The sequence below is a fragment of the Poecilia mexicana genome, unplaced genomic scaffold (genome assembly GCF_051168715.1).
Source record: "Poecilia mexicana isolate PSO_F unplaced genomic scaffold, ASM5116871v1 scaffold_23, whole genome shotgun sequence".
NCBI lineage: Eukaryota > Metazoa > Chordata > Actinopteri > Cyprinodontiformes > Poeciliidae > Poecilia > Poecilia mexicana.
In genome coordinates this window covers 20,783,075-20,808,154 of record NW_028263392.1, presented here as the reverse complement: position 1 = coordinate 20,808,154, position 25,080 = coordinate 20,783,075, and the positions used below count along the sequence as shown (strand labels likewise).

Here is a 25,080-nt window from a genome sequence, read left to right as displayed (position 1 = left end):
TGTGGGAATTTGCTGGTTCTGATGGAAAGACTCCAGAACTCTCGAGGTTCTGTTCAACCTGAACCTCCAGAGTTCTGGAAGTCCAGACTGAAGTTCTGGTACTAGGTAGAAAACTGGGTCAATGTTGATGATCAGAACCAATGACCTTTGACCTTATTGGAAACAGAACCAGCAATTTGATGCTTTAGCAGCAGAACCGAGCCAGAGGTTCTGGTTCTGATGGATCTGTCCCAGCTGTGTTCTGGGCTCAGGACTGGTTCTGTTCTGGTACCACATTCGCCTCTGGTTGTGATTATCCAGATCCCAATTCTGAGTTGGACTGATTCTGGTGGATTCAAACCGGGTCAGACGGAACCGGTCCAGAGAGAGGAAGGAAGACAGAGGGGAACCGGATCCGTCCGAAAGTGGGCAGAGCCAAAGATCCTCAGAAACCAAACAGATTAAATTATTGGAATATTTAATTCCAGATTATTTCAGTTTAAAAAACAAACCAAGTCAGAGCACAGGGACGGGTTCTGGAGTTCTAGCAGTTCTGGTTCTGGAGAAGATCTTTTTGTTTGGGAGGAACCGAACACTTCCCAGGAATTCTTCAACTCGGTTCTGTTCATGGTTCAATGGCCAGAACCTTAAATGGTTTGGTAGAACATAAAACAGATTTCTCGGTTCCTCCAAACCTTCCGGATCAATCCAGAACTCTCCAGAACTGGACCAGAGGCTGAAACAGCCGTTAACTTACCAAATCGAATGGATTCTGGAGCCAGGAACACCTGATCTGGTTCTGATGTGGTTCTGGATGAGAACAGAAGTGGGCGGAGCCTCACCTTCTGGTCAGACCGCTTTTATTTTGAAAAACCAGACAAACGGCAGCGTCAGAAGAAAACATTTTATTTACTGTGAAATAAGGCCTCTTCATCATCATCTTCATCATCGTCTTCAGCTCAGCTCTGATTGGTTCACACAGTTACAGTCAAAATGGCTCATTACAATCAACAGCTGTCACATGACCTCTAACCTCTGAGTTGGATACATCAGATAAACCGCTTCGGCCAGGTACAGGACATGTGCACGCCCCCAGGGACACGTGCACGCTCCCAGGGACACGTGCACGCTCCTAGGGACACGTGCACGCCCCCAGGGACACGTGCACGCTCCCAGGGACACGTGCACGCCCCCAGGGACACGTGCACACCCCCAGGGACACGTGTACGGTCCTGGGAGTAACAACTGTGACCAGCAGCAGCTTCCTGTCTGATTGGAGCTCACCTGAGATTGGCCACCTGCGGAGTCATCTGCAGGTGGCCAATCACAGGTAGGGAACAGAAGCAGACCGATTCTGACTGCTGATCCATCAGTGTACTGGTTCTGGTTTAACCGGGTCGTTTGCAGGTGAAACTCTGCCCCCTGACAGGTGAGGCTCGGCGGCTGAAGCAGCGACTGCAGCATCATGGATGACATCAACATGTAATAATTATTAACAATCCGTTACTAAAAGCTTTGAAATGTGGGACCACAACCAGGTTCCTCACACCACAGGTGTGTCTGCTGTCCAGGGCAGGTGACCTCTGACCCGGAACAACGGGCAGGAAGGGGCGGAGCTTCAGACAGCAAACAGGAACTGGTTAAAAGTTTAAATTACGTGGATGCTCAGGTGCCTCCCCAGAACACACGTGCGCGGTCACGTGCGCGCTCCCTCTAGCAGAGCGGCGCCGCTGCGACCCGGCCCTCCGCCGTGTCCTCGTCCTCCAGCTCCCCCAGCAGCAGCCGCAGCTCGGACAGCCGCTGCTGCATCCTGGGAATCCCAGACAGCTGGTTCTCCAGGCGCTGCTTCTCCTCCTGCGACAGAACCAGAACCGGAACGTCACCCGGCCGGGTTCTGGACCGGGTCTGGACCAGAAGCGGCAGCAGAACGGGTCCGCCAGGCAGACTCACCTGCATGGACAGGCGGGCGGAGGCGTCCAGCGGCTCGAACTTCCAGCCTCCCTCTCCGTCGAACTGCAGCAGGTGGGAGTGGTACTTCCTGTGGGACAGGGGAAGGTCAGCCAAGGTCAGCCTCTGGTCCTCACAAACATAGCAACATGTGTTTCTGACCAGAGGGAGGGCCGGTGGGTGATGGACAGCAGCGCTATCCCAGCATCCTTTGCAGCCTGGAAGATCTTTCCCTCCACGTCGATGCTGACGGCGCTGGTGCATTCATCCAGGAGGGCGTACCGCGGCCTGCGGGGGAGACGGCCAATCAGCTGAAGAGAATCACCACACCCACCAATCGCAGCTCTCTATGATGTCACAGGGAGCCACCATGACCCCCAACGCCTGAACCGGTTGGACCTGAACTATCAGTGAAGAAGCAGTGAAGGTACCGGTGGTAGAACATGCGGGCCATCCCCATCCTCTGCTTCTCTCCTCCAGAAAGAACATCTTTCCAGTCGCTGACAGACTCCCAGCCTGAAACACACACAGGGTTACTGTGGTACCGCCGTAGAACTACTCCAGTACTCCTGTAGAACTGTGGCTGCGGCTCACTGACCGCCCTCCCTGTCCAGGATGTAGAGCAAGTGGACGGTCCGGAGGATCTCCTCCAGGTCCGAATCCGTCAGTCCCTTCCGGACCAAGTCGTCCACCGAGTCCGGATAGATGACCTGGTCTCTGAGGGTTCCCTCCGACATGTAAGGCCTGCTCAGAAACAGAACCAGTCAGAACCAGAACCAGCCAGAACCACAGTGGGAACCAGGGTGTTTACCTCTGGGGGATGTAGAACATGTTGTGCGGTTCTGGTCGGTACAGAGCTCCTCCGTAAACGGGCCAGAGCCCACTAAGGATCCTGAACAGCGAACTCTTCCCGCAGCCATTTGGACCCGTGATCAGAACATTCATCCCATCCTCCACCTGCAACACAGAAACACGTCCTGTGACCAGAACCAAGAGCTGGAAGGCTCCCAGGATTTTCCAGAACCTTCTCAGCTCAGTAGAAGAGCAGAATCTCAGTGACTCATCTGGACCCATCAGAACACAAAGACAGTTCTGTTTCCATCAGTTTTCTCCGGGTCGACCTTTGACCTCCCCAGAACACAATGGTATCCTTCACGCCAGACCTGATCTGGTCCTGCAGAAGTTCTGGCCCAGTCCAAGGCGACTAGCAGAAGCCCAGATCCAGAACCGGTCAGGGTTCTGATGGGGTCGTCATCAGCTGGTTCTGACCATAAACTGCCCCAGAAATTATGATGCTAAACAATAATAATGTTTTTAAAGAACATTTTCAGCTCCAATAACCATAAAAGCAAAAATAATACAGAAAAGATCAATAAACTTTAATTTCTAAGATTTAACTCTGGAAAATATTTTAAATAACTAAAAATAAATACACAAAACAGCAGAAATAAAATATACTTTAAAAAAACATATTAATATAAAAAAACACTTTAATCATTAACAGGGAAAAATGCAAGTTTGGACGTTTGTAAAAAAACAAACAAAAAAACCCACATAAAAAAGTTTTAAATATTTTGCTCTTTGTGTAATGAATCTGTATGAAAAGACTTTTCCTTTTCGGAACTTAAACCCAACATTTTGGTCGGTGTATCTGGAGTTAGTGCTCCCTCTGCTGGTCACCAGGCGGAACTGCCACTGAGGGCCGGATGAGGTCGTTCAGAAAAACCCCCCAAAGAAACCAAACATGTCCGACCGGCCAGTTTATTAGGCACAGCTGCCTGCTAACAGTCAATCAGCCAATTACAGGGCAGCTCATCAGGCAGGCGAGGAGAAAACCATCAGATTGAGCAAAAAACCAGGAGTCTTAACACGGCTGATGGTTCCAGACGGGCTGATCTGACCAGAACCCGCTAATCTGCTGGGAGTTACACCCAGAACCACATATCGAGTCTACAGATCAGAATTTCATTCATAAACACCATAAATCAGCCTGAAGAACGGCTGCAAAACTGAAGTTCTGGATCCACTGGGCCACCAGGACATTCTGGTTATCATGGTGATGTAACCGAACCTAAACAGAACCACCTTCACAGCCAATGGACCGCAATCAGTGAGACGAACCTGAATGTTGAGGCTGGATACCACAACGTCTCCAGTGGGCGTAATGATGGGCAGGTTCTCACAGCGAATCCCATTCTCCACGCTGATCACCTGACCTGGAACACAGAAACACACCAGGAGCTGGCTGCAGTCACAGGGAATGACCAGTACAACAACCTGGAAAAACCTGGAATATCCTGGAAAAACCTGCAACACAGAAACACATCAGGAGCTGGCTGCAGTCACAGGGAATGACCAGTACAACAACCTGGAAAAACCTGGAATATCCTGGAAAAACCTGCAACACAGAAACACATCAGGAGCTGGCTGCAGTCACAGGGAATGATCAGTACAACAACCTGGAAAAACCTGGAATATCCTGGAAAAACCTGGAACGCAAAACACATCAGGAGCTGGCTGCAGTCACAGGGAATGACCAGTACAACAACCTGGAAAAACCTGGAATATCCTGGAAAAACCTGGAACGCAAAACACAAAGAGGGAAATTTTAAAGAGAGACGGATTCACTGCAGCACGGATGAATCTCGCATCGGATTTTGGACTCAATCTCAGCTGCTGAATCTCTGAAGCTGGAACTCATCGGCTGGAAAACATATATATATATCTATATATATGTATGTACATACATATAAACATGTATCCAATATATATTATTCAGTATTAATCTTTATTTATTAGTGTTTGTATAGTTATATAAATATGTATTGATATTACTAAATAATTTATTAAATAAACTATGAACGGCTGTGTGCTTTGTAATATGCTCTTCATACATCGATATCAGAATATTCCATTCCTATTCTATTGTTATAGCCACTAAGCATATTTAAATATGATGAACTTTGTATTAAAAACATACTTAAAAAATACAATTGTTTATAAATGTAGCTTTGATAGATGATTGAATATGGTTTACAGTAACAAAAAGTGTGTTATGATCGATTAAATGCGCTGATACGTCATTGTGCTGCTAAACACATAACGCTGAGTGGAGTGGTGGACCGCTCCAAGATGGCCGCCCTAAATCTCGTCAGCGACAATAGGCGAGAGCGGTCCATGAGGGTCTATCCTTATATTATGTCTATGATGACCAGTACAACGACCTGGAAAAACCTGGAAGAGTGAGGATCAACCTAATAAAAAAATGGCATATCTTTTCCAAGAGAAGAACATCTGCAGAAGTTATGTATTATTGGACAGAAAACAGCCAAGGAGGCTGGTTGCCATGGAATAGTGTTGTAGTACCTGAGACCGGTCTTGGTCTCAAGACTACTTCTTGATGGTCTCGGTCGCCCAGGGCCTTATCTTGTTAGGGATGGCATGAGAAGTTTGTGGCACAGAGATGGAAGCAAAGCAGAACGAAGAGTTTAAATTGATAATGATCTTGGTTAAATTTATTTCAGCACTAAGCATTTAATATTTAGGTGTTTGTGTGGGAATGTAGATCTTTCAGATCAATTTAAGATGCAATTTTTATCAAATTTCACATTTTATTGTCTCATGTAGCGCAGGGCACAGCTCTTGGTCTTGACTTGGTCTCAGGTTAGGTGGTCTTGACTACAACACTACCGTGGAAACCGGTCTGCTGGGCCCACAGCATGACGCTTGAACAGAGTTTCATTCTCTACCAGGTTTTCTAGATTTGTCTTTGACTTTTTGAGTCAAATTCTGGATATTTAAGAAACTGGTTCTTATCATGCATAACCTTCAACTCAGCTGACTGACCCCTGCTGACCTCTGACCCTGCTGACCTCTGATCTGCAGTGGGCCGCTGATCCTCTGGCCCTGCAGGACCGCTGCTCCTCGGCGGGTTGCTGGTTCCTCCGGGTCGGCGGAGCGGCGGTAGATTCCTCGGCTCACGTCCTCAAACACGACAAACATCTCCCAGACGCGGGACGTGTAGCCGGCCAGCTCCGTCACCTGCACACAACACCTGAGGTCAGCTGCCCGTCTGAGGGGGCGGGGCCTGTCAGCGGGGGCAGGGCATGCTGACCTCCTTGTAGGAGCTCATGATCCTCTCCACAGCGTCGGCGGCGGCGTTCAGGAGGTTCCTGGCTGTGGTGAAGGCCTGCGTTCGCTCACTGACCAGATCCTCCTCTTTCATTACCATGGCTGCCCGCTTCACCTCCTCAGAGTCTGCACACAAAGGGTCAGAGGTCATACGCTGCCACCGCGGCCTCCGGCCCACCGCAGGGGGGCGGAGCTTACCATTTTTGGAGTATCCTGTGGCGGTGATGATGGGCACGGCCACCATGACGAGACCGGACGCGCTCCAGACGTACTTCATGAGGAACTGCTCCAGCATGACGTACCAGAGCCGCTTCAGCAGGATCTGATGGATCTGAGATGAGAGGGAGGCGTAGCTCCGCTGCAGCTGGGACAGCTCCACCTGCAAACCAACAGCGCTCAACACTCTGAGAATCTAATGCACCCACACAGCAACCGTGCTTCCTCGGTCTGAGAATCAAACACTCTCTTCTGTAGAAAGTGTCGGTGCTGAACAGGGGGCACTCACCTTGTGTCCGGCGTAAAAAGCGATCTCCTCGGAGTTGGCGATGATGCGTGAGTGCATGTAGCGCAGGTCTCCCTTCCTCTTTGCCTCCTCGGCCACCAGCTTCCCAAAGTGCGGCGAACAGGAGCGCAGTACCTTGGCGGTGAGCGCCACCACCAGGCCGGCGATGGCAGAGGGCCATGTGGTGTCGGCCCCTACAGGAGGACACCATCAGGCCAGGTACAGGTGAGTATCAGCTGCGGCGGCGGCAGCAGTGTACCTTTGGACTGGGCGGTGCGCAGCAGCGTGTAGCAGGTGACCACCACGTCCAGGATGGGCTTGGTCAGGTTGGAGTACAGGTGAGCGACGGAGGCAGAGAACATGACGATGTCCTCGGTCAGAGACTGGTCCGGGTTGGACAGACGGCCGTCCATGTTGCTGATGCGGTAATACGTCTGTAAAGGAGCGGAGCTTTAGACTCACCTGGAGAAGGCAGGTCAACAGGTGTACAGCAGGTCTCACCTGGTTGGTAAAGTACAGCTGGTAGGCGTGGCTGACCAATCGACTTCTGAAGCTCAGGGTCAGCTGACCCTCCAGGAATCTGATGGCACTGTTGATGAACGTCGCAGGAACTGCGACGAGGAGCCACTTGGACAGCTGCAGCACGAAGGCACGCGGATCTTTCTGCACGATGCACCTGACGATCATACCTGAGAGACCAAACCGGACCATCAGGATGACCTGAGACACTCTGGACAGACACCCAGGTAGAGACAGTTGAGGACAGGTGACACAGGTGCAGACCGTCTAGAGAAGCCACGTAGATGGACAGGAAGGTGCGGGACATCAGGGTGATGGAGTGCAGAGCGAGTAGGCCAAACTCTGGACACAGTAACCGTGGAAACAGGAGCTTCAGCAGGTGAGACAATCTGAGGACGAAGTCTCTGTTGACTGATGGAGACCTGTGGACAGGTAGAGTCCAGGTGAGACCAGGTGCCAACTGATCAGGTGTCTCACATCGTCTCCTGTCACCTGTCCACTTTCTTCTTCTTCTTCTCATCTTCACTGCCCTCCACAGTGCTGACCACACCCACAGGTGTTTTAGCCCCGCCTCCCTCATCACCTGCTGCCCCTCTCTGGAGGAACAACACACTCAGTCACCTACAGTCTTCCCCTCACCTTTGACCTTCAGGTGTGTGTCTCACCTGTAGCCTCCTCCACATGTACGGAGACAGCTTTTTGACAGCGTAGGCAGCGATCAGGATGGCGGCCATCTTCCTGAGTCTGGAGCTTCGCCTCAGCTGAGCTGGCAGCTTCTCATTGGCCAGCTGCATGATGACAGCCAGCTGACCAATCACAGCCTGGATCCTGAGAGCCTGACGCTCCACCTGTGCACAGGTAAGGAATGGCATCACCTGAAGCTCTCCCAACTTCTGCTCATAAAAAAGTAACTTTTATTTAAAGTCCAATTTAATGAGGTACTATTTACTTTTGAGTACTTTTACTCGAGTACATTAATTTAGTGTTCTTTTCATCTCTGTGTTTCTATACGTAGTTCCCACAAGTCTGATCCGGAAGTGTTGCAGGCCACTGATCCACCATATTGGTTGCCAAACGCCACGCAAAGCACAGATGAGCGATGGCTTCCAGATCAACCAAGAGAAAATATATGAAAAGAAAGTTTAAGATTTTATGTTTGTAATGAATTTCTAATGTTTATATGTTAGATTGGAACAAAGCGACAGCTAGTTCTAAACTTGTGGCTTGTTTATTGTTGTCATAGCAACTCCATAGCATCTGTCATAACAGTTACAGATACCTACCAAGATGGCTGTCATCTACAAAATTCCCAGAAGTGTGACATAATGCCCTCTAGTGGAGGCTTAGAGCTACATAACATACCTCATTACCTTAATACAAATGACGCACAGCTTTTATTTTAAACATACGTTTGAATACTAAAGCACTGGCCAAATAAGGTCACCATGAACAACGTTTTACATAAAATGTACAACTTTTCTGACATACATTATTTATCAATGTATTAAATGTAGGATTCATGTTCAATGTGTATTTAAAAACATAACTGCATTAATCGAGAGAGAAATCTCACGACCCCCTGCAGTACCACCGGGACCCCCACAGGGGGCACGACCTCTGCTCTAGTTCTACAAGATCTGTACTGATTACACAGTTGTGGGCCTGGTTCGGTTCCATTAGTTTTTGAGGTGACATTTTAACAACCGAACTCCAGAGTTCTGGTCCAGTTCCCCACGGTGGGATAAAGCCTGACAGAACCGGGTCGGGTTCGAGAGAACCCGGAGTCGGACCGTAACTCCGGCAGCTTAACTTACTGAACTGGTTCTGGTTCCGTTATTGATCCATGAAACATAACGATCACCGAACTTCTCGGAACTTCCCGTCGCGCATCCGGACCGAAACCTTACCGGCCGGTGTTGGGGAAGCTAGCTAAAGCTAACGGCTAACCGGAACTTTGATGTGGAAATATGTCCAAAACAGCCAAAGTTTCCGGATCCGACCCACTTCTGCCGAACAGAACCCGTCCGTCCGGGTCGCAGGGAGTCCCGCTGCTGAAGCAGAACCCTTACCTCATGGTCGAACCGGTCCGGAACGAACTGGTGTCTGGAGAAAGTTTAGTCCGTGCAGCCTGTTCTGAACCCCGGTTTGACCGCTGCGGCTTACCGCCGCTGTGAGGACCGAGTGTTACGCAACGAACTGCGAAAGCTGAAGAACGTTCGTCAGCTGCTCAAATTCACAGAATTCATTGTAACTCTAAAGAACGTTCTTTAAGCATCACTGCAGGCAAGACACGTCATACACATATATCTGTTGAAAATTTAAAACTGTTCCGATGTTTCGGGAACGTTCTTTCTTTAATGAACATCTGGTGTCGTTCTCCTGCTTGAAGACCGTCAGGTGATTTTTCCATTCGGGGATCCAGGAGACGGAACCGGAACCTCTCCGAGGCTTTAATGTTCACATGATGTTCTGATCCAGAACAATAAGAAGCTTTGATCTGGTTCGGATCCGCTGCTGTACGACAACGAGAGCAGCAGGGGGCGCTGGAGTGCTTTAGACAAACTGGACTTTCAGTGAGAAGCACAGAAAGCTGAGAACGGACAGAACCGAACCTCCTGGGTCCATGAACAGAAGCAGAGCAGAAACGTATTCACAAGTTTTATTTACACACAAAAACTACAAAAAACATTCACTCCATCACAGAAGCTGCTACGGTACCGGCCAGGTCCGGTTCTGGAGCTTTCAGAACACACGTCCCTGAACAGGTTCTGAATGGACAGAGAACATGCAGCGCACACACACCGTCAGAACCGAACCGGATCCCCCTTCCCTCTCCCGACCAGATCAGAACTCCTGCAGAATCCCAGCGGATACCGACCGGTACCAGCTGGTTCTGGGCTGTCAGCAGAACCAGTTTCAGGTCCTCAGGTTCTGCTCTGGCGAAGGAGGCGTGTCCAGCTGCGGTCACATGACCAGAACCAAACACCTGAGTGGCTGCAACCAATAGAAGGGCAGCACCATAGGAGTGGGCGGGGCTTGTTTTACGGTTCCTGTTCATATTCATGACTGAGGTTTAATATCCATATTTAACAAAAAAAAGTTTCATCGTTAAGAAAATTCAGACCTCTGAGCTGCAGCGACCCAGCAGAGTAACTGGATCAGACACAGAACCTCAGGGACAGGTGAGGCGAACACAGCAGGTGTAGAACAGTACCGGCCGTATTCACAAAGATCCTCAAACTCCGAAGTTCACCCGTTGCTAGGTATGGTTGACCCCGTTGCTAGGCATGACGCGTGACGCTGTTTTCTAGGGTTAGGGTTCTTCATCTATTCAATGATTGTTGCCAATAACTTAGTGGAGCATTGCCGCCACCTGCTGGTGAGGAGGGTGAACCGAAGGCTAAAAATAAACTCATCCTCTCATGTCAAATGGATTTGTTATGAAACTAGAATGTCTCTTGGTATCTTTTATCTTTTTTAAAATAAATCAACAGGTCCAGGCTTGGCTGTGATTGGTCAAAACACAAAACAAAGACAAAAAAAACAAAAACGCCTCCAGTGACAGAAATGAATCCAGACTTGAGTAAGAAAACGATGAAACTAAACTTACATTAAATGCCACTCAGCTACTTTGTCTCAGGAGTCTTTGAGAATACAGGCCCAGGTGTGGAACAGCACAGGTGTGTGAGGACAGGTGTGTGTGAAGAGAACAGGTGTGTGTGAGGACAGGTGTGTGTGAAGAGAACAGGTGTGTGTGAGGACAGGTGTGTGTGAAGAGAATAGGTGTGTGTGAGGACAGGTGTGTGTGAAGAGAACAGGTGTGTGTGAGGACAGGTGTGTGTGAACACTGATTCTTCTCAATAAAACTGATGTTCTGCATTAAAAAACATCATTTCAGTAACAAAAGTTTGTATAAAATCAGATGACATCAGATCCGTAGAAAACAAGACCAAACAGTCAATCGATGATGAAATCAATCACCGCAGTGACATCATCGTCTGATTGTCGTTCTGATTGTTTTTGGGTTCTTTTGTTCTGAAGCTCTTTAAACCTGAAGCTCCTTTTATTGCTTCAGACTAAACCTGCATCCTGATTATGACCTGAAGTTGACCCGGGCCCAAACCCCAGGTCCTGGTCCGGGTCCAGAACCCAGGTCCTGATCTGGGTCCTGATGAAGATGGAGGTCCGGATACGGGACAGGATTTCCTCCAGGTTCTGGTGACATTCCTAACTTGTTGGAGATCTGGACTGTGTCATTGCAGGACCAGAACTTTCTCCTGGACCCGGATTCCCTGATCTCGTTCTCCTGGATCTCAGTTCTCTGAGCCGGCCAGAACCGGGCCGGTCCGGTCCTGTTACAGGTCCAGTCTTGCTGGTTTGAGGATGAAACTTGGTGCTGGATTCATAGTGCAGGGATTCTGAGTCCAAACTGCAAAGTTACCTGATGCTTCCGGTCTGGACTCACCTGAGGCTTTAACAGGTTGACACCTGAGCTGATCAGGGCTGGTGATGTCAGCTGGTGATGTCAGAGAGCAGGTGAGGCTCTGTCTTTGGGGCGTACAGGTTCCCCTCTGGTGGCTGAGAAAGAGTCTGATTGTCTGAGCAGAGTCTGAGGACCAGGAACCCAGAACTTGGACCGGTTGGCGCTCCACAGTCCAGCTGTGGCGATACGAGAACCGGCTAACGGGAACCTTTCCGGACCAGGAACCTTGAGAAGTGAGGGACTCTTGCTCCTCAGTGCAGGGTTCCTTCTTGACCCAAACCAGTGACTCCAGTTGGACACTGTTCTCTCAAACAGCGGTAAACCATCGGCCCTCTGCTGGGTTCAGGCAGGTTCTGGTTCTGGTTCAGGTTCAGGTTCGTGACTCCTCCAGAGACCACTGAACACTCTGATGAGTAGATGGTTTTCCTTAGCAGACCCTCTCAGGTCAGATGAAGGTCTTGGTGAGGCGAACCTGTCTTTAAGGTTCATGGGGCGTCTGGGTGTTTGGCTGGTCTCTGAACTGGGTCAACTGGTTCATCAACACTCAATCACAGGAGGTCCAGAGAACAGGGCAGGTTTCCGTCCAAGTCTCTTCCTCTGATTGGCTGGTGATCAGACCAGAGTCCCAGGAGACGGCTGGTCCACCGCCAAGTCTCTGAGGGGAACTTCCTGTTTCTGGGACAGACAGGAGTCCTGGTAGAGCGAGCTGTCCACAGACCTGACACAGAGAGGGAGAGATGGCTTCTGGTTTCATCTTCAGCTCACATTGAGGTGGAGAAAACTAATAAAAAAGTCTTATGGTCTGGAAAGCAAGGCATTGTGGGGGATGAAGTTGTTGGCGGACCCCTACCTCCCATGCAGCGGATGTCCGTGGAACGTGGCGGAGTGCGGCAGCGTCTGCTTGTGATGCGGCGCGGCGTAGTGATGACTCTGATAGGTCGACTGCTGGAGGACTCCGTGGGCTGTGCGTCTTCGCTGCAGGGCATCAACCCCTCCGGTCTGACCTTTGACCCCACCACTCGGCTTAGAGTTGGCACCTGACGAGACCTTTCCACTGGCCTGGTTCTGGTGGATGGATCCTAAAGTGTTCCTCAGGTACCAGTCCCTCAGACCTGTGAAGAACACATCAGATGAAGTCACACCTGAGAGCAGGTAGAAGGTTCCTGACCTTGTTTGATCCACCAGGTGGCGCTAGTCGGGGTTTCCGTGCTGTTCCCTTACCCTCCAGGGCCAGGGCCTTGTGGAGGCTTCGGGTGGCCTCCTCCAGCTGGGAGTCCTGCTGGGGGGGCAGCTGCGGCGGGCGGGGGGGCAGGAGGTGGGGGTGGGGGTCTGGCTGGATGGTGGGCGGAGCCTGTTGGGTGATGTCACCGTGGTTCTGTTGCACTGGCAGGAACGGGCCACAGGACTTGGTGCGGGTGACGGTGACTCTCCGTTGGTCGCCGTGGTGACCGCGGTAGATGGGCGGGGCTCCCGCGGGCTGCTGGGCGGAGCCGGCACTGTGGAGCGGCCTGCTGGGCTGCGACTGCTGGCGCTGCAGCTGCCGCTGCTTCTCCCAGACGTAGTCCAGCAGAACCTCGCTGTAGCCCCCCCCTCGGACGCGGACCCCCCCCTCCGGGGCCGCGAGGTGGTTTCTGCCGCGCCGTTCCGTCAGCGACTCAGAGCTCCAGAACGACCCGGCCGCGTTCGTTCCCCTGGAAACAGTGGCTCCGTTAGGCCGCAGCGCCCCCTGCTGGGCCCCACCCTCGTCCTCCGGGGGGGTGCTGTGGGTCAGGAGGCTGTCAGAGCCGTTGCTCTGGCGCGACGCCCGACAGCCCGCCTCCCGCCCCGCGTCGGAGGAGGAGGAGGAGTCCTGGGAGCGGGGAGGGGGAGGGGGAGGCTGCGAGGGCGGCAGAGGAGGGGGCTTGGTGTTCTCACGGTGTTCAGTCCTGAAAGGTCAGAGGTCAGGTGGTGAGAAACTCTTCTGATTGGCAGGCACCAAACATAAAACTAACTGGGCAAACTGGTTTTTCCAGTCAGGAACACCCGAGTGGATCATGGAGGTCCGGCATACCTGCTGAGCACCGACGACTTCTTGGTTTTGTTCTGGTTGAAAACCTCCACAGGAGACCCAGCAGAAACCAGCAGGGGGCGACACTGAGACCCACCGTTGTCTGTCAACACAGAGACATCCACATCAGCACTGAATCCTGCCAGGACTTTACCAACCATCTGTCTGCTGAGATTTAGGCCACGCCTCTGTGGTTCTGAGATCCCAGCTGCCGGTTCTGGAAGCTGTCTGGGTCCGTCCCTATAGTGAGGATGTTGAGATGCTATGTTGATGGTAGAACCAGCAACTAGCATGGCCGTTCTACTTCCACTGCAGAACATCAGAACCTGAGGTCATCCTGCTGGTCACCATGACGCATCGCAAAAGTCCTGGAGGGACCGGAGCTGACACAACGTGGACCACCAGACCAGGACGCGACACTTTCATCGGAGTTTGGTAGATGACTAACTGGTTAAACTGATTCTTGGAGGACCAGCATCCAGTGCATCTACTGTCACCTGTCAGGCAGTTCCTAAATTACCCTCATGGGGGCGCCACTAGTGACATCAGCTGCTTCAGTCTGATCTGATTTCATCCTGACGTTTACAGAACATCAGATGCTGTCGGGACGTTTTTGTTCTCCTGAAACCAGAAACCCTGCCCGTGTGTGTGTGTGTGTGTGTGTGTGTGCGTGTGTGTGTGTGTGTGTGTGTGTGTGTTACCGTTGTCGTTTCCTGCCGAGTCTGACGTGGAGCTGCTCTCTGATCTCACCGTATCCTCTGGAAAAACACAGAAACTGTGGTTCAGGATAAAGGCAGGAAGAGGCCTTCCTTCCAGAAACAATGGCGTGTGTGTGTGTGTGTGTGTTTTGATAATTATGAGGACTTACTTTTGTCCACACGGTGTACAAACATACTGTATTTTCCTGACTATAAGCCGCAGATATCTCCAGGTTTTCCACAGCGATGCAGCAGCAGCAGAGGGGTGGACAGCCACCATCTGAGTCATAACAGGTCAATTGAATATCATTTATTACGGTTGAAAAAGAAAAAGGTGCCAAGTTTAGATTTAACTGAACTGATTATGAGTTTGAAGAGAAAAGTCTCCTTCGTGTTGCTACTAGCATGAACTAAATGAAAATGGCCGCTTTCTTCTTCTTCTTTAGATTCCAACAGCAGCTTGCATCCATTATTGTTGCACTACTGCCATCTACTGGATCCTAATATCTGTACTTCAAATTCTCTTAATGATCCCAGTATTTAAAAAATGAAAAATTCACTTCCTGCTAAAGAGCCCCCTGGTGGTTGAAGAAAAATCCACATATAAGCCGGATGGTTCAAAGCTTAGGAAGAAAGTAGCAGCTTATAGTCCGGAAAATACGGTATTTTGTGGGTTCGAGGTTACAGTGTGGAAATGAAGAGACGCTGCATGTTATTGTTTATATCCAGGATTTTAGCCCTGCAACAGGAAGCTGGGGGCGGGACCTGCTGTGTGACATCACACCGCAACGGGTCCATATAAGTGTGTGTTACCTGTGTGGCAACCCCGGTGCACCGTCCTCTTGCCGTGGTGTGTGTGAGTGTGTGTGCCATTCTCAGAGTCGCTGTGTTTCCTCAACGCGGCGCTGAACAGCGTCTTTCTGGGTTTGGGCCGCTGGCCATCTTCTTCCTGTTTCACACAAACAGAACCAAGTCAGCCGACCAGCAGGGGGCGCTGCTTCATCAGAGCCAGACTACACCTCCAAACAGGACCCCAGCTGGTTTTACACTAGATCCACCTCTGGGTTCTGCTGGTTCTGGACCGGAACAACAGAACCTTAGCCTTCAGATGCATCAGAACCCGTCACTGCAGAATGAAACGGTTCTGTCCCACGGCCCAGTCAGAGGTTCGGTTATCGGCTGGTTCTGTCTTAACCTGATGAGAAACCCGGCTCACCTCCACTCGACATTTCCTGTTCCCCTGGCGGGTCGGAGCCGCTCGTCTGCGGATGCAGGGCGGCTTCTCGCCCGCCTCCAGAGGGAAGTCGCTGGGCACCGCACCTGTCAGCTCCTAACCAATCAGAGCACAGCACACACCTCAGTGCACAGCGGCCGGACCAATCAGGCTTCACTTCCTGCTGTGACATCACTCACCGCCTCCTGGAGGCAGATTCGCCTCAGCTCGGCCAATCTCGCGCTCAGTAGCACCTGCAGGCTCCGCCTCCTCTCCTGCAGCTCTGCCATTCGCTCTTTTTGCTTCCTGCTTGGACAGGTGAGGGGCTCTGCACACAGGACACAGGTGAGACAGGAAGCAGGAAGCAGGGAAGACGGACATATTTTACCAACTATTCTCTCTTACCAGGTGCTAAAATGAGTTGACCTTTGACCTCCATGGCATGCACTTCCCATGTGACTCCGCCCCCTCGTCACTCCGGTCCTGACCACGGAGCCCGGCTCACCTGTGGCGCGCCACCAGGTGTTCCTCACCTGCTGAGCCACTTCATAGACCCTCCAGTGGTTCTCACCTGCAGCCATCCAACAGGTGAGACGCTCAGGCAGCTGCTGCGGCTCCCATGGTGGCCTGCAGGGGGTGTTCAACCTGAGAGCAAAACCACAGAAGAAGAAGAAATATCAGGAGTTATGACAGTTTTAGGGCAGAAAATCTGATTTTTCTCACTGAGATGTAACATGAACACACAAAGAAAACTTCTTCCAGGTCAGAACCAAAACCAGAACCAGAGAGGGTCCGGCCCGTCAGACCCAGTTCTGCTGCTGCAGCGCCTCCTGCTGGGCAGACAGTTACAGCTCCGGATTAACGGCGTTGAATCAAAACAAGTAAAACTCCAACATGAAGAGCAGATTCTGCTGCTGATCCCATCTGAAGCGGTCCAGTGACCCGGCGGGCCGGTTCTGCTGCTGCTATGCCGGCCGCCTGGGAACAGGAAGCTGGCAGCAGGAAACAGGAAGAAGGAAACAAGTGGCAAAGAGACGGGAAGAGAGAGAGCGAGGGAGGAGTGAACAGCACTGGGAGTCACTGGACGGGTCAGAACCAGAACCTTCATCTGGCCCAAACGCTCCACAGCATGACCAGCCAGGATAGTTCCCCAGATAGCACAGAATGATTGAAACACTGAATCAATGTCAGCCAGAAACATTGAAACAACATTGAAAGTGGTCGGTGACTTGTATGTTGAATCAACGTTAGGGTTTCAACCATAACTGACATTATATCAACGTTCATTCAACCATCATCTGAATGTGGATCTGCATGCAGATTTGTGTTGATTCTACATTGAATCAATGTTGATTCAACACTCATTTGACTGTGGATGTACATGCAGATTTGGGTTGTTTTTATATTGAATGAAAGCTCAGGATTTATGTACATTTTAGGTCTGATAGGTCTACATCATAACATGCCACTAAAAGTTTCTTCACTGGTGTTAAACACTGTATTATTGGCAGATGATGGGTAAACTGTGTACAAAAGTTTAAAAATGACAACATGGGTTTGATTTAACATTTTATTTAAGAAAAGAGGGACAGATCTTTAAACATATTTGATTCCTTTTTGACTGTCAAAACAACAGTCTGTTGTCCACAGAAGAACAGAGTCCATGAGGTTAAGCTTTGTACTGTATGAAGTAGGGAAACAGTACAAGTTGTGGTAACCCCAGTTTGACTCTGGTTGGCGTCACTTTGATTCCTTGCGATGTCTTCCTCTCATTCTGGCGCATAATGAAGCCACTTCTTGACAGTTTTGCTGCAGTCCTCAAGAGTCAGCTTTCGGTCAAACTGCAGAGCAACAGCTGAAAAAAATAAAAGTGAGGAAGGTGCCGGTTAGAAATATGATAAACATTTGAAAAGTTCTGAAACACAATGAAAGATTAAACAGTGTACTGGTTACAGGTCTGAGAACAAATACAAACCATATAGTTCCCCATGTACACTCACTGTTAAATTAATATCTTAATCTCTCATTAATATTTATCTTAATGTTTACATATACAACTGCATTTACCCATCAAGCTGCAGTATAGTGTAGGATTTATGATATTGATATTAAATCAATATTTAAAATAAAGGGCTGTTTATCAGAAAACCTAACAATAAAACTCAGGGAGGATCAGGTTTATTTAACACACCAGAGACAAATAAATAGAACAAAAGGTGATTTATAGTGTAGTTGGAAAAATTATAATTTATACAGAATAAACTTCCATCAAATAGCTGGTTCAATCTTCCATCAACTACAAATATTTCCAAATAAGTTGATTAAATTCCTTAAAAAGTGTCTATATGCTAATAAAGATCCCACACAAGTAACAATAGTCCAGTTCAATTTAACCAGTTACCAATCCAAGGATCAACAGACTGAATCAGTCATTAGCAGGTTTAGTTCAGTGTTTCACCTGCCTTACATGTTAAGTGTTTCCCTTCTGCCTCACCTGGATTGAATCTGTGGATGATTAACAACCTTCTGCACTTCTTGATGGCTGCAGACGGTCATGTAATCATCCAACTCAGCTGTTCTGGTACAGAGGCTCATTTAAGCACGTCCCTAAGCACATCGTAATAAAAAGTTAAAAACAAGTGATTACTATCACAACAATTTAAAGCCCACCTGGACCAGCCAGCCTTACACTTCCTTGTCCACCACATGCTCTCCCAGACCAAACAATAGGCCCCGCCCTATTTTAAAAACTCAAATCCCACAAAATCTCACAGGATTTCATACTTAGGCCTGGAGTGGTGGGTAGGATGAAAATAATACAAAAGGAGACATGACCTCAATTATTAAAAATATCCGTTTTGCCCCAAAATAACCAGGATTACTATGGGCACAAAACAATGCCCTTATTTTTCAATAAACACATTTAAGATCAAAGTAATATTGAAAAACTTACCATAAAAGTGCTCAGCGGAGAATTCAATTCAGAAGCCGGTAGCAAACAAGCCAGCAGCAAAGTGGCTGTTTGGTTGGGACAAACCACAAGTGTAAAATTGGGGAGGTGGACTGTACAACTCCTAGTACAGACTTGTAGATGTTTTTGTGTCAACACATTATGCACAGTCAGTAATAATATTTACAGACAAGTAAGAAAATGTACAGAAAGGAATCACAACCCACTGTTCTCAACATGTAGTCCTTAATTTGAAACATGATTAACCCCCACCTAGTAATAAAATGTTCTGACCCAGAGCTCAAGGAGGGGGAGGGAAGAAGGGATGAGAGGGGGTAAAGAGGAGAAGGTTGGGAGGAGCGGCTGGGTGGGGGAGGTTTGGGAGGGAGTAGGGGGAGATGAGGAGGTGATGAGGGCTGCAACAAACTGCCCAGATTGCACACAACGGTAAATAAACGTTGAATTATAGTCAGAATGGTTGATTTTTGGTTGAGGTCAACAACTGACGGTTGATCAACCATCAAACAACCATCCACCTCCAGCCAAGTAACCAATGTTGAAACTGTGTCATTGAGTCAATGTTGTTTTGTGGTTGAAATCTAATGAATGAAATGCTAATGTCTGATCAACGACTGATCAATGTTGAATCAATGTTGAATCAATGTCAGCTCTTTTGCCACACCCCTCCCCCTCCTCTCCTCCTCATCAGAGCTCTGGGTCAGAGCATTTTATTAGTGAGTGGGGGGTATTACATTCTAAATTAACCTCTGTAAAGGATAGTGGGTGAAGATTCATTTCTGTACATTTTCTTTCTTTTTCATAACAAAGTCCTACTGACCATTTGAGTGTGATATATTGACACAAAAACATCTACAACTTACTACAAGGAGTAAGGAGTGGAGCGGTCCACCCCCACCATTTACATGAGTGGGATGTCCCAAACACACAGCCACTTCGCTGTTGGCTTGTTGGCAAAAGATGTTAATTCAATGTTGAATTGCCATCATGTGCAATCTGGGCAGGCGCAGAGCTATGGGGGGGGGCTTAAATATCTGATTATAGACTGAGAAAGTCTACCACCTGTTGAGAAAGGTCTATTTAATGTTAAAGTTACTTTCCCTCAATGGAATATATACTAGTCAGTCCCAGTGACCGTTTCACTCACGGTTTAGCCGATGTGTTTCCTGGGTAAGGATCAACCAAAAAACGCAGACCAACCTCCCCGCCCCTCGCTCAACAGTTTCTGGTAGCGCAGGCGATAAACGTCAGGGGCCTGGTGATTCGTTAGGGGTCCGGTAATTAGCCCCGCCCCCCGGCCCAACGCTGACTTGTTCCGCTAGTGAATCTGGGTGCAGAACGGAATCACAACTCAGTGTTGTCAACACATAGTGCTTAAGTTAAAACGTGATTAACCCTCACCTAAAAGGGGTTGTGCTGTGGTGGCGCAGGGGTTAAGCACAAACCACAATCAAGGACTCAGTCCTCAACACAGCTGTCACAGGTTCAATTCCTGACCTTGGCAACCTTTGCTGCATTACCCCCCCTCTCTCATTACCCACCTTCCTGTCAATTAACTATCAAATAAAGGCCACTAGCCAAAACAATCCTTTAAAATGTGAAAAATGAAAAACCCTCACTTAAAATTAAAGTTTCACCCGATTGAGGGGTAGATGGGCCCAGGTGGGGGGAAAGAGGTGTGTGTGTGTTTTTGGAGGGAAGGGGGTTGGGCGTTTGAATGGCAGGCGGTGGTGAGGGGTGCAAAAAACACCTGAACACTTTGATTACTAGTTTTTCCCCAAACCTTATCCTCAAGGCAAACTGACCTGCATGCTTTCAGTTCAGCAAAACCTTGTTAATCAAATGTTAATTAAAATCATGTGTGCTGAATTAGGGAAATGGCTAAAACTTGCAGGGCAGTGTGCCTGGTGCCGGTGCTGAAAAACACTGGATTCGATGTGGCATTTCAATCAATGAATGTTAATTGGCTAGAATTGAATGGTTGTTTTATAGTTGATCCACCATCAGTTGTCGACCTCAACCAAACATGCAACCTTTGTGATGATAATTCAACATTGAATTAACATATTTTCCAACAAGCCAACAGTGAAGTGGCTGTGTGTTTGGGTTATCCCACTCATGTAAACGGTGGGGGTGGACCGCTCCACTCCTTTTAGAAGTTGTAGATGTTTTTGTGTCAATATATCACACACACACAGTCAGTGAGAATTGTTATGAACAAGTAAAAAAATGCACAGAAAGGAATCACCACCGACTATCCTCTGCAGTGGTTAATTTAAATGTGATAACCCCCGCTCAGTAATAAAATGCTCTGACCCAGAGCTCTGATGAGGAGGAGAGGAGGGGAAGGGGTGAGGGAATACATCTGACATTGATTCAATATTGATCAGATGTTGATCAGACATCAGCATTTCAGTCATTAGATTTCAACCACAAAACAACATTGATTCAATGACACAGTTTCAACATTGGTTACTTGGCTAGAGGTGGATGGTTGTTTGATGGTTGATCAACTGTCATTTGTCGTCTTCAACCAAAAATCAACGATTCTAACTATTTTTCAACGTTGATTTAACATCATGTGCTATCTGGGTCTGGATTAACAGAACCAACAAAAAACTTTCTGTTTCCATCTCTGTTCCAGCACCGAGCTCGGTCCATTTGAGTCGGGTTCTGGTTGGGTTCTGTCACTGAGTCTCACCACTAAGCTGTTTTATTATTGTTGTTTTTCTTTTATTTGTTTGCTGCGCCCTGGGGGTCACGGCCTCTAAAGGTAAACTCCTAGTCCCGCCCCTGCTGTATCCTGATTGGCTGTTGCGCCAAACAGCATAAACATGACGGACTCTGCTGCCCCCTGCTGGCTGTGAAACAGAATTGTTCCGACTGAAGCTGCTTGGCTCTGACCAGAACCAAAAGGCCCAAACACGGTTCATACGTCACAGGCTGAGCTGAATGAGACTCACAACCACCTTGATTAGTTTGTTCGTTTATTTCCCAGAAAATTCTTGATGACTTTCCCCTCACTTTTTTAAATTACCAACCTAATTTTATTAGGAAAATATCATATACATAAATCTAAATTCTCAAATCAGAAACCTTGCTTTTCAGCCTTTAAATAGAAATTCAAACAATATATCAGAACTCTTCATTTAAAAAAAATAGAAAACCCATTGAGACAAAGGATATGTGCGCTGACTTTAACATTTTTCTGACTTAACTTTTTGTTTTGTTTCCTGACTGACCTCAGACGGAACAGCATTAATTTTGGTTTGATTTAGCATAAACAAAACAAAAACTTGTGAAATGTGTTATTAAAACAATTAATTCAAACACCTTATATATATATATATATATATATATATATATATATATATATATATATAAAACAATTCCTCTAATTTGTGAATTACAAATAAAACTTTGACACCAGAAAAGACAACAGCTTGTCAAATAGATCACAGAGCCGTGAAATCTCCATTAACGATTACAATGGATCTCACTGCTCACACAAATTAATCAAAAATAAAACGTCATTGCTATAAAAAAAGGAAAATCGACCAGTAAGGTTTACAGTACAACGCTTATACATATTATTTGTCTACTAACATTTATTACTGTTTATTCCCAGGTCAGGTTACCAAGTTATGACATTTTTTTACTGTTATCTTTACAGCTTCATATTGGAACCAACGGCTGTTCCGCAGAAATGACGGCAGATATGCGGCTTAACGCTAAGAATATTAAGAAGCTCACTTACTGCACAGTGCCACCTGCTGGACACTTCAGACAAACAAGGGGAATAAAGGAGACCCGAGTTTGGATATTGAGCTTCGGAACGTGACGTCACTGCTCTAGTCGGAGGGTATCAGCGCCATCTTTGTTGCCACCTACAAAAACGACTGTCTCACAGATATTTTAGTTATGGGACAAACTTGATGCGTCATTGGGTGTAATGTCCAATCACACGACCGAAAAATTAAAAAGATGGAAAAAGGTCTTTCGTTTCACTATTTCCCTGCTTGAAAACATTGCGAGGAGGCTAAGCTATCGGAGCTAACGAAAAGGAGACAAATGTCCTGGTATCAGCGGTGAGACATCCTGATATTACCTTCTCCAACATCCCCAGATACCTACAAGTTTGCTCCAGACATTTCCATTATGGTGAGTGTCTAAATTCGCTTTGTTAGTGTTGTGTCATAATTTAATTTGCTATGATTTTGTCCGGGTGTACTCATGTTCAGTTTCTGTTGAGTTCATTTAAGTGGGTCAAGCTTGTTTAGGTCGGGCTTATATTGTTTATGTAGCGTAGTCCGAGTTTTATCAGTGGACATCGAGGTTATTACATAGATAGATAGATAGATAGAAGTACTATATTCATCCCAACTGGGAAATTACTGTGCAGTTGCAGCATACACATACACACAGATCAATTACAATATGAAAAATAAAAATAAGATAAATGCATAAAATATAAAATGTAAGATGTAAGATTCTGTACAGTATGAACAGTGAAAATTAATAATCTGTACAGTCTGTACAATAGTGCTTTGTAAACAATCTGTAAATTATCGATTAATGAGCAGATATGTACAAAGGTAACTTAACGTTTGTTATATAAAGTGATAGCCTGTGGCAGGAAAGATTTCCTGTATCTGTCCCTGCGACAACGGAGCTGAAGCAGTCTGTGTGAGAAAGTGCTCCTCTGTCTGTCAACTGTGTGATGGAGAGGGTGCAGCTTGTTGGCCATAATAGACAACAGCTTCTTCAACGTTCTCCTCTCCACCACATTTTCCAGGGTCTCCAATTGCAGACCCATTACAGAGCCAGCTTTCCTGATGACCCCATTCAGTCTTTTAGAGTCGCTGGCTCTGATGCTGCTACCCCAACACACAACAGCAAAGAAAATGGCACCAGCAACAATGCTGTTGTATAACATCTCCAACATCTTGCTGCACACATTAAAGGATCTAAGCGTCCTTAGGAAATAGAGTCTGCTCATCCCCTTCTTGTACACAGCATCAGTATTGGATGTCCAGTCCAGTCTGTTGCCGATCACCACTCCCAAATATTTATAGTCCTCCACCTCCTCCACCACCTCTCCCTTAATCCTCAGTGGCTGTGAAGGCGTCTTCCTCCTCCTGAAGTCGATCACCATCTCTCTGGTCTTCATGATGTTAAGCCTCAGGTGATTCCTGTCAGACCACTCCACAAAGCTGTCCACCAGTGTCCTGTACTCCCCCTCCTTTCCACCTCTCACACACCCGACAATCGCCGAGTCATCAGAAAACTTCTGTAGATGACATGACTCAGAATTGTACTGAAAATCAGTGGTGTACAGAGTAAAGAGAAAAGGAGAGAGCACAGTTCCCTGCGGAGCTCCGACATCACTGACCACCCCACCAGATTATGATTATGAAGTAAACTATTTTACTAGTGTTATGAGATTTACAGCACTGCTCCAGTTTGGGGGTGACTGCCCCGAGGGCCCCGATGACCACAGGCACCACTGTGGTCTTCACCTTCCAGGCCTTCTCCAGTTCCTCTCTGAGGCCCTGGTATTTCTCCAGTTTCTCATGCTCCTTTTTCCTGATGTTGTGGTCACTTGGTATTGCTACATCCACCACAACGGCTTTCCTCTGTTCTTTATCCACCACCACAATGTCCGGTTGGTTCGCCATTACCATCTTGTCTGTCTGGATCTGGAAGTCCCACAGGATCTTAGCTCGGTCATTCTCCACCACCTTTGGGGGTGTCCCCCACTTTGATCTCGGGGCTTCCAGTCCATATTCTGCACAGATGTTCCTGTACACTATGCCCGCCACTTGGTTATGTCGTTCCATGTATGCTTTCCCTGCCAGCATCTTGCACCCTGCTGTTATGTGCTGGACTGTCTCAGAGGCCTCCTTGCACAAGTTCATATTCACCTAGTTGAACCGTGAATCCAGATCCCATCACGCATAAAGATGAACACATCTAACTTTTTCTCCATAGTAACAAAACCACCAACTGAGGCAATGACTTATAATAAATTAAATTAAATGACTCCACTTAGATCATCAGCACTTCCCCTGCTGGGATCTGAACGCACAGCTTCACAAATTCCTCCTGGTTGCATCTGCAGAGAAATCTGCGCTGGTTCATCAGTCAGTTGATCTGTCTGACCAAAGCGATCAACTGAACTGTGAGTTTTTTACCCTGTGTGGTCCGCTTCGCGCTTTTACCAGGATCTTTCTGTGTGGTTTCGGTTCTCCGAAATGGACAGATGTTAGGTCAGCAGCTGTCCTGGGTCCAGAGGGTAACGTCTTCAGCTCCATTTGTTAAAACCGCTGGATGAGTTCAGTTTAATTCTTCGCGTCCGCATCGGTTGTGCAGCGCACTGTGCACGCCCCGGCTCCAGAAGAGTTTATCAGGGGGGCATTGGCTTATTTTGGGGGGCAGATTATATTAACGTAAAACAAGCTTTTACTGTAATATTTAATACATAAACAATCCTTTATGTAACTTTTCAAATAAAATAACCAAGTTTATTAATGCACAATAAACAGTAAAGATATAAACAATGACATATAAAATGCTATGTAATTATACTCAAA

At 47.8% G+C, this 25,080-nt stretch overlaps 2 protein-coding genes and 1 long non-coding RNA gene across 4 annotated transcripts; all 3 read right to left on the bottom strand.

The window, feature by feature from the left end:
* Window positions 1–869: 869 nt before the first annotated feature.
* Window positions 870–9,503, bottom strand: abcd1 (ATP binding cassette subfamily D member 1). 2 transcript variants are annotated; one of them, XM_088003140.1, is made up of 17 exons: window positions 9,148–9,503; window positions 7,744–7,926; window positions 7,571–7,674; window positions 7,343–7,500; window positions 7,061–7,248; window positions 6,819–6,993; window positions 6,563–6,753; window positions 6,256–6,436; window positions 6,041–6,183; window positions 5,799–5,967; window positions 4,048–4,142; window positions 2,738–2,883; window positions 2,525–2,670; window positions 2,358–2,442; window positions 2,089–2,214; window positions 1,930–2,017; window positions 870–1,833 (listed from the first exon to the last, which is right to left on the bottom strand). In XM_088003140.1, the coding sequence occupies exons 2-17, from the start codon at window positions 7,870–7,872 to the stop codon at window positions 1,693–1,695; spliced, it is 2,265 nt and encodes a 754-aa protein (XP_087859266.1). In that variant the 5' UTR covers window positions 7,873–7,926; window positions 9,148–9,503; the 3' UTR covers window positions 870–1,692. The 2 variants fall into 2 exon arrangements, with proteins under 2 accessions (XP_087859266.1, XP_087859267.1); XM_088003141.1 differs by lacking the exon at window positions 9,148–9,503 and adding an exon at window positions 8,893–9,008.
* Window positions 9,504–9,723: 220 nt separating this feature from the next.
* ccdc120a (coiled-coil domain containing 120a) lies at window positions 9,724–16,515 on the bottom strand. The gene is made up of 9 exons (XM_088003142.1): window positions 15,925–16,515; window positions 15,720–15,847; window positions 15,523–15,636; window positions 15,120–15,255; window positions 14,310–14,366; window positions 13,612–13,711; window positions 12,783–13,486; window positions 12,412–12,673; window positions 9,724–12,279 (listed from the first exon to the last, which is right to left on the bottom strand). The coding sequence occupies exons 1-9, from the start codon at window positions 15,956–15,958 to the stop codon at window positions 12,174–12,176; spliced, it is 1,641 nt and encodes a 546-aa protein (XP_087859268.1). The 5' UTR covers window positions 15,959–16,515; the 3' UTR covers window positions 9,724–12,173.
* Window positions 16,516–17,075: 560 nt separating this feature from the next.
* Window positions 17,076–18,987, bottom strand: LOC148152609 (uncharacterized). The gene is made up of 3 exons (XR_015762186.1): window positions 18,473–18,987; window positions 18,014–18,126; window positions 17,076–17,374 (listed from the first exon to the last, which is right to left on the bottom strand). It is a non-coding gene; the product is annotated as an uncharacterized LOC148152609 (long non-coding RNA).
* Between the last annotated feature and the right edge of the window lie 6,093 nt (window positions 18,988–25,080).